We start from the raw sequence: 13,019 nt of genomic DNA, 5'->3' as shown, positions 1-13,019 counted from the left end.
GATAAACTGATGAGAGGGGTAAAGGATGGTTAGCTATGTGTATTGGGCAAAGACCTATCAAATGGATTGTAAAAGGCATTTCTGGTGTCTGTGATGGGAATTTTAAATTTAGGTAGCAGAAGCTGTGAAAGCTTTAGGGGTTTAATCTAAACACACACACATAACTATTTTTTTAAAATACATGTGTATCTTCAGTTCATTGTTATGGAATGTCCTTAAGTAAATGGAGAGAATGCACAGTCAGTAACAATAGAAACAGCTGGGTATAGCTGTCTCCATAAGAATGAGCAACAATGCTGTGTCTATTGGAAAAACTCAACTTGTATTGCAACATCTCCTTTTTATATCAAGTCTTAGCATTACTGAGTTGTCATGCATAAATTTCGTTATATTGTGGATCTGTTTAGCATAGTTACTCCAATAAAAGTGATATCTGAATTGGACTCGCTGTAAAAATGTGATGGATTTACTATACCGAGAGTTTGCAGTAGGTGAAGGCCTCTTAGATAAATGTGTGCATGTTTTGTTGACTTTCTGAGCATGGTAGTGTTAAGAAGGCTGCTATGGCCAGACAACATTACAGCACTGAAAGTCAGGTGAAAATTCTGTGAGTACCTTCTGAAGAAGTGACTGCTGGAAAGAAAGAGCAGAGATGCATAGGATAGGGAGCATGGAGTTGAAATCTCTTGGAAGGAGAGCAAAGTCTGACTTAAATGATTCAACATCTGGCAGTATAGTGGAAACCATTAATAAGTTGTAATATCTTTGCGTTCACCTAAGCTCATGAAGAGAGAGAAGCTGGGTTATGCTTATGCATTCAAAACAATCATGCAGATCACATCCCCCTGCTTGCTGAAAGGATGGTATGCTGGTTTTTTCCAGGTGAAAAAGATTTCAGACGACCAAATATGAAAGCGTCATGAATCTTAACTGCTTGTTTCAGCCTCCTTTTATAGGCAGATGGGCCCTTGGAAAAAAAATAGTTGTAAGTTGGCAGCAGAAAGCTCGACTCCATAAAGCAGAAAGCTTGACTGTGTGGGTTTTTTGCATATGCATAATTCTGTCTCCAAGCTCAGTCAGGAAAGCTAGGGGACAGATGCCAGCAACATTTTATCCTAGAAAGGGGGGAGGGAAAGAACCCAAAAAAGTGTGTGGGATGTTGTGGATTTTTTTTTTCCTTGAACTGCACGATGTAGAAATGAGGACTATAGAGCCCAGAAAGGGCTCACCTTCAAACTGAACAAAGCAATGCAACCAGATGTTTACAAGTATTTTGGAAATGGCTGTTGCAGTCATTTTTGTGCTCTGCAAATAACCAGAGGTCTGAAATGGCTCCATTGAAGTGGATTTTTTCCAAGCATAACAAACCCAAGGAGACTTTACAGGGGTGCTGTGAGGAAGCAGTGGGTGCTGGAGTACAAGAGCTGCTTGTGAGATAGCTTTGGGCTATAAAGGACAATTCTTTTAATTACATAGGGAGAAATCTTTTGGGAAAGAAGAGTGGTTAAAAGGCTTGGAGGTGACCTGAAGAAATGCAGTAGAAGTCAGTTGGCTGAGAGAGAATTGACAACATATATTTGTGATAAACAACATGTTATTCAGTTTGTGATTCAAAATTGAAATTTTCTTTAGTCAAGTAGTTAAAGTGCAATGATGCAGACATGTAAGAGAACTGAACATTTTTTCCATAAAAAGTAGACTCTTACAGGTAGAAAGATGGGTTTAATTTTTAATACAGCTTAAACTTGAAAGACTTAAAAGCTTTGGAGGCCATTTGCTTGAAAACTGTGTTCAAGAACACTTTGAAGCATGTAGATTAGCAGGTGCAGATCTGGCTTCCTAGGGCAGTAGAACTTGAGATACCAGAGGGCAACTGCAAAAAGGTAGACAGAAAGTTCTCGGTCTTTTGTGGAACTGTTCTCTGAAAAGAATTAAGGTACCTGCTAGGTATGTGTATGACCTTTTCAACAAGGAAATAAGCCAAGATGACCTCTGACAGACTTGCTACTAATGATGGAATTTTTTTTTCTCAGAATCCTTCTGTTATCTCAAGAAATTATAGACCGTTATCCTTACTGCTATTTTGATTTAAAAATATATACTTAGATGGCTAAAAGTACTGCTGCTTCAAAGCAAGGAAGAGATGCTTCAGTTTCCAGGCTTTCTTATTTTAAACCTTTCCTGGTATTCCTAATTTACCCATAAAACTTTACCTTCAGAGGGAGTTTGGTTTTAGTCAAGTGAGCAGATTTATGGAACAGTCAATGCTGATGCGTTCCTAATGAAACTGCATGTCCCAGAAGGCTGAGAAGACAGTGGGATTAGTGAATCCTGTCTGAAAGGGGGATACAGGATGTAAATTTGAGCCTCAAGGTTATGCTACCAGCATAAATATAGCTACCAAGCAGCATGACAGATTCCTTTCACACAGTGACTGAAGTTCTGACAGGCATAAAGTCAGTGGTGTTCTTCATTCCCATTTATGTATCTTGGGATATTTTTAAGGGATTATGCTTCCGTGATTTATTTCACTTTCTTTAGAAGTTCAGTTGCATAAACCTGAGGCCTGCGTAGGACTTCATGCAGATGTGGAGTTGACACTAGAAATGCCACATAATTGACTTTCAAGATAGAGGCCCCTGGAGTGAGGGGCAGTGACTTAAGTGAATGTAGGACATTCTGCTCACGCAAACAGCTAAGTCTGTGTGTTCCAAGCATTATAGATACAAAAATAGTTGCCCAAGAAAAGTTGTCCTTCTGAGGAACTCTGCTTTTATGAGGGCCTTTTAAAGCTGTCTCTGCCATTGTACTAATGACAGTGGCAGGTCTCTGAAAATCAGCAGCTGCATGAATTACCCTGATGGGGATCATGCTGCCACCTTAGGAATCTACTTAGTGGTCACTGATCTTTATATTTGCAAACAGAAAGAATCTAATTTTAAAGATACAGTTATAATTTAACGTGTACTGGTCATTTTCTCAAAAACATGACTTTTCTTAAAGTAAAGGTACTTAACTCAAGCAACTTCAGATACACACAGAATGGGATTTTACACATGTTGGACAGAAATAAGAGAATCAAGCCAAGACCAGAAAGATTCCAGAACTGCAAAGATGTTTTTGATTTGATCCTAACGTGTGAAGAAAGAGTCTATGATCAAGTAGTAGAAGGTAAGGAACTCGAACTGATAAACCAAGTTAACTTTGAGTGCTTTTTTCCCCCTCCTCCCTGAAGTCTTTCACAAATCTGGAAACACATCTGTCTCCTCTGACTACTGCTGCTGGAACACCAGCACGGACAAGAGCTTGCAGTCCATTGATGTAGCCTTTATGTATCAGAGAAGTGATGGCTGAATACTTATTTCTAAAAGATGCTGGTGTTGGCAGCTACACAGAATGTGTATATATAGCAATTTTAAGGGCTGACATAAAGAAATAGCAAGCACGGATCTAGAAAACTAGCAAGTTGTACACGATGAGCGTTTTTTCACCCTGGGTTGGTGGAGACACAAAATCTAAGCTGCCTTCCTGATGCAACTTTCCTTTCCTTCACTGCGGAAGACTTCCTGTGACCTACCAAGCAGTTTATCCACAATAAATACCTTCTGTACAGGTGGAGAAACTGTTATTGAGTGTGGTTAACACTCTGCAAACATGCTATGGCTTTGCCCTTAAATGAGTCAAAGTGAGATATGCCAGAAGAATCTCAGTTGGGGATTGGGTTCTGCATGAACACAATGCAGCAAGCTTGATGTGAACTCACTGAAAGTTACGGGCTTTCAGCAGTGACTCAGCTCCTGGGCTGAGAACCCTCTCTCTGGAAATGCCGGATACAGGCTTTTGTGAGGTTTAAGGTGTTTCCTTCACGTTGAAAGACCAGCCAACTGAATTAGTATCGTACACATAATTTAAGAGGCTGTTGCCTTGCCTTTTCAGTCCTCGGTGGTCACGCACAGGCAATACAAAGCACAACACATTTGGGCTTTTGCAAGCTGAGCAATTAGTGTTCTGAATGTTTAAGTGAAGTGTTTGAAATGTATTGGTAAGTTCTGAGAGCATCTGCCCTGGTACTTGAATGGATCTTCAGCAAGTTCAGCATGTCTCACGTAGAAAGCAGCTTTCACCTTAATGTTTTAGGTGAGTATCCTGAGGAAGGGAGGTGAAGAGCAGCCACTTGCTAATTTTCTAGTTGTGCATCTCTCTTTACTTCATGGTAATGCCCTTCATAATTGACCAATGAAAGGAAGAAGACTTGAGTGCTACCAAATGGCTCTAGATGTGAAAGCTGAAATTTTAAGATGGAGGCCTCAACAGGTTTGCCAAAATGAAGTTGCCGAATGGGGTTAGGAGAGAACAACTTGTAGCTTAAAAACTGTGGGTGTAATAGGAAGGTTATGGGAGAGAGGCATAACAATAATACATGGGTGGATTGGTAGGAAAAGGATGTTTTGTTTTTCCCCCTTCACCCCTTGTTAACAAGTGGGACACATTAAAGCTAGGGTTTTCTAATATGACTATCATTGCTTAACTTGTAGGAGTTCACCTTGCAGTTTAATTTTCAGAGTGTCACATGTACAGTGGCTGGGTTTTTTGTTTGGTTTTTTGTTTGTTTGTTTTTTTTTTTAAAACCAGGCAGTTAAAACTCTGCAGGTGAGGAAGCCCAAAATCATTCTTGACTTTTGAGAATCTTGATCTTGGTCTTTAAAGACTGTCAGAGTGAGGTGAGCAGTAACTTTTCTTGACCAGGGCAAGTAAACTGCCACAACCCTTCCACAAAACAGAATTCTTTTGTTTCCAAAATCCATCTCTTATTTTAAAAACAAGAGGGACTATTGTTTAAGACAATATTAAATAAACAATTTTCCAAAAACAAGTTTGGGGAAGGCGGAGGTGGACAATGTCTATGTATATTTAAAAATCTTAAGAATACTCTGTGTAAAATACGATACCATTCCACCCAAAGTTTTGCTGTTTCGTGTGTTTTGTTTTCAAATAGATTTAAATTCCAGAGAGCAGGAGACATGTCAGCCAGTACATGTGATCAATGTGGACATTCAGGATAACCATGAGGAGGCAACCCTGGGTGCTTTCCTTATCTGTGAGCTCTGCCAGTGTGTAAGTAGAGAGGGCTCATTGCCTGTGGGTACCTTGGACCCAGCTGACTGCACAGGGGTTGGGGTTTGCTTAGTACTCCTTAAAGGTGCTGCATATTGGATGCCTTAACTACAATCTGTGATCAAGAGATGTAAGTTTCCAAATTCTTGTGGTTGTTTTTGGAGCTGTTGTGCAAACATGGTTTCTGAAGGGGACTCTGTGCATTCAAACCCAATGCATTCATAGCTTACGTGGAAAGCAGTATTGCAAAGCGCTGTGCATAACCATTACACATGTTGAGCCCATACTCAAAACACTGTTTATGGCAAAAAAACGTCCATTTTGAAAGCAGTTGTAATACGTGGGATTTAGACATCAGAGTTGCATTCTGAATCACGATATACTTGGAAAACATCCTATGTAGGTGTATTTCATAGTACCACCCTGTTGTGTGTATGATGTGGAAGAAAAAAATGGTGCTTTCTGTCATCCATATTCAGGGGCCCTAGCTCTTGAAGTAAGACTGAAATAAGCTGCACTCAAAACAGTCGATGTAACTGTGAAGAGAACAGAGAAAGGATCTGTGTCCTTTTACAGCGTGCAAGTTGATGAGTTCACCTATTCCAGTGTGGCAACAGGCTTTTTTTTTTTTTCACTCCAGCCTGTGTGATCTATTCTGGTCTTAAACCTTTCCAGATTCAAAAAGCCTAAGAGAGTTCAAGGACTTGAAATTTTAGCCATCTGTTCAGTGTGCTTATAGCTATTCTGAAGCTTCCATTTGTTACCTAGTGAGGAGGAATGTTGCCTACTCAACAAAGTATTAGTTAAGTGCCAGTTCAGTGGGTTGGAGAAGGAAGGATATGCAGATAAACATGATGCAGAATATATGTACATTTGGGAATGCTGGGAATCTCAGTAAAGCACCCAGTGCTGCACTATTTGGTACAGCCTGCTGGTTTAGATTTCACAGGAAGCCAAAAGCATTGAATTATTACAGTTTTCTAAACTATATCATATCCTTGGAGTCCGGTTGCTTAGTATTTTTTCTCTTCTAGATACAGCACACAGAAGACATGGAAAATGAAATAGATGAGCTGTTACAGGAATTTGAAGAGAAAAGTGGAAGGACTTTTCTTCATACTGTCTGCTTTTATTAAAGCACATCTGTCTCTTAGGCCTTAATACAGATGAGGGAAGCATGTGTTTAAAGTTCTGATTATACTGTATTTTCCTGGAAAATGAATATTGAAATTTTTTTGTTTCAGAACTCCTTTTCAGTGTCTTTTTGTTTTGTTTCAGGTATTCTGTCACAGGTAGGCAGAGATACTGGCTGGGGTTGTACATATGAGATGATTAAAAGTATACACAAAGGCCACCTATTTAAAAAAGAAAATCAAGTTTTTCTTTAAATCCTACTTTAATTATTACAAGTAGGTTTTTAATTATAAAGAGAATGTTTCTTGAATATAAGTTTATAATGTATTTTTCCAGCTTACAAATTTATTTTATTTCAGTTGTGCTTTTTTTTTTATTTTAATGTGACAGAATGGCTGAACTATGTGAGGATATGAATGGAACAATGAAAAACGAGTATCTGTATATTATTAGATATAAAGTTGGAAGCATCCAATAAAAATGAAAAACCTGTAAGTGTTTCTGTTTTCAAAATGGAAGCTAAGTAAGTGTGACTGTTCTCTGTGAGGTAAACCACAAAGTATCTGAAGCAGCACGAGAATGCTCATTCATTCAAAGTGTCTTGGAGAGGGTAGTGACAGCAAGAAGATCTTGGTAGGAATCAAAAGACCCGAACTGTGTCCCTTGTTCGGAGAGGCTGTGAATTTGGGCAGCTTATAATGATTTCTGATCCTGTGTTGAGCTAAAGTGAACTGCTTTCCCCGCATGAATTAGGGCACTACCACGAAATCTTTTGGGATCTTAATTGCTTTTGAATTATCGTGTGTGAGATTAATAAGATTGTGAGGCTGTAACTGTAGCAGTGAGGGCCAATTGTATATATGTCTTCTGTAAGAAAGATGGGGAGAAATGGCAAACTCCGCTGTCAACAGAAATAGTTTAAAGCATTCTTTTTAACTGAAGTATCTCTTGAATAGCATTTTCCTCCCATACAGCAATAATAAACATGTTTGTCATGGCTCAAAATCTAGAAACAGAGTACATGTATACAAACAGAGCAAAAGCTCAGACTTCTGTTTGATGAAACTGATAAAAGTGAAAACAAACCAAATTATTAGAAGTTCAAAGTGTGAATGGTAAAGTGTTGCTGCTTACAGGCAAGAGAAGATCTTGAAAGTTGTTCTGTTAAAGGAACTTGTAAACGTGTTCGAGCAGATGAGGTCTGTGTGCTCTTTAATACTTGGGTATGTGAGGAAAACTTTATAATCATCATGTTAAAAGTGCAGTAGCATGAAATGGGGTTTGAGCTCCTGGCTTCTTTCTCATTCTATCACTGCCGTCTGACAGCTCACATGGACTGCCTAATTTTCCTTAACTTCACTCGTTTTGCACATGCAGGAAGTTAGTGCTAAGTACTTTCTCTCAATTTAGGACAACTTCAGCTGTGTATGTGGTAGGTCATATGGCAATGCTACTTAACCTCTTTCAATGAACACACTCACATATATTAAAAGGTATCTGCTGCACACCTGAAGACTCCAAGTCTGTATCTGAAAATACTTCTTTGCAGCTGCAAATCTTGAAGTCTGTCGAGTCAGGTCCCCAAAGAAATCTTATACCTCTCTCTACTCCTGGGATCTGGGGGTTGATTGTGGTTTCAACTGCCTTGTGGGAAAATGGAGACCTCTGCCAGCTCAATCTGTGTCCTGGACAGTGTCCAAATGGGTCATCGCATCATACTCAGGTCCTAGGAATCTTTAATATTTCTGAATTACCTGTGCTGTTTTTCTTGTCTGTTAAAAATACTTAAAGCGAAAATTTTGTGGAGAATGAATGAATAGATCAGAACAATTAGGGGATGGGGAGTTCAAGCAGCAGTTGTGATAAGGTTTGCAGAGTGTACGTTTTCTGATTAGCTTCTCCTGTCCCATTTTGATTCTGGAGATTCTGTATTTGAAGGATTTCATTCAGCCTCCTCTGCTTCTGCTCATTTGTCTGTCTGATACCGTCGCTTGTTACCATGGGGATATTTACAGCCAAAGGAAGAAGATGATTCTGAACTGCTTTAGTTCATCTCTTTAAAAAGACATTTCAAGCAAGCACGGTAGTGAGTATTTTGAGCAGAGTTTTCCTTCCCTATACAGTATCAGTACTGAAGTCCACTCTGTGGTAAGGTGAAACTTGGAGAGCATTTGAAAGTGTTTTCTACTTTCAACTTAATTCATCCTAAACAGAGCTCTTTGTTGTTATTTTATTGAAAGGCGGTAAAAACACAAACAGGATGTTTTAACCCGTGTTTTGTGTGTATGTGGAGATTTACTTTTTATTGCATAAAGATTATACTTTTCATGTGTGTAACTGGCAGAGAATTCTGGTTGCTGTAGTGGTAAGTATGGATTAATTAGTAGAACTTCAGTTCACTGCATCTCTTCAACTGAACTGAGAAGCCTTGGTCTAAAAACGTGATGTAGTATACAGGACGTTACAGAATTGTTCTTTCCATCCTAAATGTTCTGTTCATAAGCAAAAGCAACGCTGGGAGCTGGCCATTCGTGATTTGTTTATTTACCAATGTGCAGATGGATGATGGATGACTGACCTGGATGGACAGGCAAGTATTCCGAATGATCCACAGTCCAGTTCAAAGTATTTCAGATTTCTGTGAGTAAAACTTGTTCTTCAGCTAAAGCTGTTCTTACTCTGACATATTACTTCTCATTTAACTTACAGGTTAGTGAAAAATGTATGCATTTATATAGTTACTTTGTCTCTATATGCTTCATTTGCATTGCAATCTACCATGAAGCTCAGTTTATACAGGAATTTTATGGGATCCTAGTCTTGTTTGAGAGATACGTATGTTTATACACACACAAGTATGTATGTAGGTACAAAATAAACTCTGGCTAAACGCAAGGTCAAAGTTACTTTCTGTGTCCAAACGAAATTTCAAGAGAAACTGTCAGTTTAAAGGAAATGGGAAAAGTAATGTATTTTTTCCTTTAAGAGTGGGCTGGCAATATATATGATGATGGTGTGCTCTTCCCTGTCTTCCCTGCCTTGTAGATACATTGATACTCCTGTTGATGAGCATCAGTGCTGAAAGATGGTCCATTTCTTTTTAAGTCCTGTAGTTGGCCTTCTTTCTGTTTAACGAAGGAAAGCAATGAAGAGTTAACGCCTTGTGAACACAGGCTGCGAGTATTCAGAATGTGGCTGTGATGGGAGATTTCTGCTGTAAATGAGTTTTCAGCTATCTAGGCTGTTCTCCCAGTTTCCATAAGGCCAGCAGGGGTAGCTTTAAAATGCAGGTTCCCCCCCACCTTTCTAAATGTAGCGATCGTGTTTTGTCAGCATTTCTCTCACTTTTTTGACTTTCTATGAAAGGCCATATTGATTAAAGAACAGTTGAAGTGCGTTTATAAGATTTTGCTCTCTTGCTGCCGTGAAGTTGATGCTGCTTCCTGCGTGGGCAGATCTTTGCCAAGAACTTCTTGAGGTTTCCACCGCTCACATATCAGCCCTCTGCAGATCCTATCCATAAGGCACAGAGCAGTGGAGCCCTGTTCAGTTCTAGTTTGCAGCCTGTTTTTTCTTTCACACAAGTCACTCTCGATTTTGTGTCTGTTTTCTGTGTTTCCTGTCTTACTGAAGACCTTCGTAACATCCACGAACATTCTTCTTTCTGTCAGAGACGTCAGCACGTCTTTTAAATAGGTTTATATAAATAAAAGTTTGTGATTAAAGAGCAATGCCTTCTCTCCCCTCTGCACTGCTGGTGTCTCATCCCTGAAGTTCTCTGCTCGTTGCCTGCCTTCACTTGCCTATAAGGCTCACCGCACGAAGTTAAGGCAGATAACGCAATGGGACTGAATATGGTGGAAAAGAGCATTCTTCCCTAGGTTTCCATATTGCTGGATCCGACTGTGCAAAGATCAATGATCCTAGCTCGATTTCCCCAAAGCAGCAGCCTAATGAATTTGTTGCTAGGCAGATTATTCAGCTTCAACTTCTCTCTCTCATACATATAGAAGCTTAGGAGAAAGTATCAATAAAGACAAACGCAAAATGCTTGTACCAGCACAGGAACTATGAAAAGAACGGGGGAATCAAAAACAGTTGGTGGTGTATAGGGAGGGTATAGGAGAGCTGAGTGGGTTCTTATGGTAGAGAAAAAAATTAAAAAGGAAAAAGGAGAGAAATGCTAGCCCTAGTTGTTGTTAGACTCTTCTATAAATTCTGACTTGTGTGTGCACCACAGAACACCGGCTGAGGTCTGTGCTTCCTTCAAGAGGAAAGTAGAGGGAGTCAGTTCCTGTGAAAGTGACTTGTGATAATATTCCTACCTGGGGCTGCATAGTCACAGGGCAAAAAAAAAAATCTGAGGTGGCTCCGATACAGATATCTCTGGTCTTTTTTTTATCATCTTAGCCGGTATTGCTGGCATTTTAAAAGATATTTTACACGGAGGGAAGGGTATGTTCGCTGTATGCCCTCAGGTGCTGAGAACTAAAGGAGGCAGGTTGGGTCAAAACAAAGGAAAAGGCAGTGGTCACTTGTCAGGGACTGGCCAAATGCTGCTGAGATCTTGTAATGCAGACCATGGACTTGTCTGCGTGAGGATGGTGGTGACAGTACGACATGGGACTTGAAGCTGAACAGGAGCCACAGGTAGCGTGGATGCTTGTTTTCAGAAAGGAGCAGCTTACTTCTAGCAACGTTAAAGTGATTAGGAACAAGTTTAACAAAACCATTGCAGTGACAACCCGAAACTGTCTAATCATCTGTTAGCACCTACATTAAAAAGACAGTCTTTGCTCATGCAAGTATAATGTCGCTTTGCTCAAATAGAGTCAGTCCCTGCTGCCTCTTTTCGTTAGATGGAAGTCACTAGAGAAACTCTTCTTGGCCATGTTTCCCGTAGACACGCAGGCGAAAGGCTGGAGTGGCTGAACACCATGCGTGGCCTCGGGTTGTTCTTGGGTCTCTGGCTAATCGGGCTGTGAGCAGCCAAGAATTCAACGTGTGCTAGCACTGAATGGCACAGAAACGTTGCTGTTGGTTTGTTCCTGCAAGAACAGGCGGTCTGTTTAGGTTTGCCCCGGTTTGTCTCCGGTCTGATCCCTGCCTTGGCTGTGCGGAACTCCTCGTTTCCACCACGGATTGCTGGGAAGAGCTGCTGCTTGAAAAACTCTTGAGTCTGTACCAAGGCTAGGGAGCAAATCTAGAAGTAGCAGGGTCAGGAGGAGGGGACAAAACATGCTTTACAGGGTCCAGCCAAGTCTGGACATGTTGAAAATGGGCCAGCAAGAACAATGAGGAAACTTGTTTGACTGACACGCTGCAGTAAAGCGAGTGTGAGATGTTCCTGGCTGCAGAATGGCAGATGTCACTTGGTACTCCTGCCAACTGAAGGAGGCTGAAGTGGAGAGAGGAGAAGGGATTTCTGGTATAATTCCGTGCCACAGAAGATCATTGACTCAAACGTTCTGTGAGGGGACTGCATTTCATAAAGTCTGTGATAATTTCATGGCCGCTATCCACATTTGCAGCCCTGTGAGCCTGTCACATTTAGTATAAATCCTGTACTCTGCGTAGTGCCAGTGGGTGCAAGAAAGGACCCTTGCGCTACCCTGTGTGTTAGCACCATTTTGCGCAGGACTAGGCTGAAAGCGATCAGAACGGTGATGTTTAGAATCCCCATCAGCCAGGACTTTTGGTCCAAAAGGACGACAAGGGAAGATGGCTCCTCCGGAGCTGGGCTGAGAAATTCGCCTTATACCCGAGTCAATGACAAACCTTTTCCTCGGTTCCTGACCCAGCCTAGTGTGTGGGGATGGCTGGGAGATCAGAAACATCGGCTGATGGCCAGGCAAAACTTCGGTTGCACAAACCGAGACTTGTCTTCAGATTGTCTGTTCTCTCCTGTGATTTTATTTGGCCGTTACTTTAAAAACGCCAATGTTTTCTACAACTAGCAGAGTAACTAGCTGCATTAGCACTGCATTACTTTCACCGAGGTCTGCATATAGGTGGTAGAAACCATCTCCTAGCTCAGTAAGAAGGGAAAGCAGCTCAGGGCAGAGGGCCGTTGAGGAGGGAACGCTGATGGGTCGGGCAGGATTGCAGCGAGAAGCGCCTTCCCAGCCTTGCTGCTCTTTTGCATGAAGTGCCTGGCTTATCAAATGTTTCATGTGTGTGGCTTAATTTAAAAAAAAAAAAAAAAATCTGCAATGCAATCTGTGCTCTAATTTGAGGACACCATTTAGTGATTTTAATTGTGTGACAGTATTTTAGTATTTTCAATACCCAGTAGTAGGTTAATGACTGTTCCTTGAAGAATGGAGTTTATATAACACAAGTCATTACATAAGAAGGCTGATTGTGGCCTGAGGAAGAGAAGGAAAACAAATATGCAAGAATGCAAAACCCAGAACGAGCAAAGTCTACTTTGATGTCCCTGCGACGCCTAAAAAATAAATGATACTTGGGTTCCAGCAAGGTGAAACTAACCCTGAGGAAGGCTGAGGACTTGGAGGTGAAGGCGCTGCACGACATAACAGCCGTCAAGCTATGTGCTGCCACGCATTTCCCACGTGGTGGCTGTAATCTCTTCTGCTCATCCAGATTGCACGGTTTACATTAACAAGAACAACAAACAAGCGAGAAGGCAGAAAGTTATTGGCTGGCCACTTCTTTTATTTTTCCCAGAAGCTCCTAAATGTGGCCTGAGTTGGACTGCCCAAATAGCACGGTGAAATAAAACCGTTGGAGAACCTGAAGCGCGCACG

The 13,019-nt window shown here is 40.9% G+C and overlaps 1 protein-coding gene across 1 annotated transcript in view; it reads left to right on the top strand.

Annotated features, from left to right (window-relative positions):
- Positions 1–6,744, top strand: part of SSU72 (SSU72 homolog, RNA polymerase II CTD phosphatase) — a 30,012-nt gene extending 23,268 nt beyond the window's left edge. The window contains exons 3-5 of the mRNA XM_069782685.1: positions 3,032–3,171; positions 4,997–5,115; positions 6,150–6,744. Of these exons, the coding sequence (XP_069638786.1) occupies positions 3,032–3,171; positions 4,997–5,115; positions 6,150–6,251 (361 nt within the window). The 3' untranslated portion in view covers positions 6,252–6,744. The remainder of the gene's footprint in view (positions 1–3,031; positions 3,172–4,996; positions 5,116–6,149) is intronic.
- The last annotated feature ends 6,275 nt before the right edge of the window (positions 6,745–13,019 follow it).

Source organism: Haliaeetus albicilla, chromosome 4 (assembly GCF_947461875.1).
Source record: "Haliaeetus albicilla chromosome 4, bHalAlb1.1, whole genome shotgun sequence".
Classification (NCBI taxonomy): domain Eukaryota; kingdom Metazoa; phylum Chordata; class Aves; order Accipitriformes; family Accipitridae; genus Haliaeetus; species Haliaeetus albicilla.
Note: the sequence above shows the minus strand (reverse complement) of the source record. Positions and strands in the feature narration are given on the sequence as shown.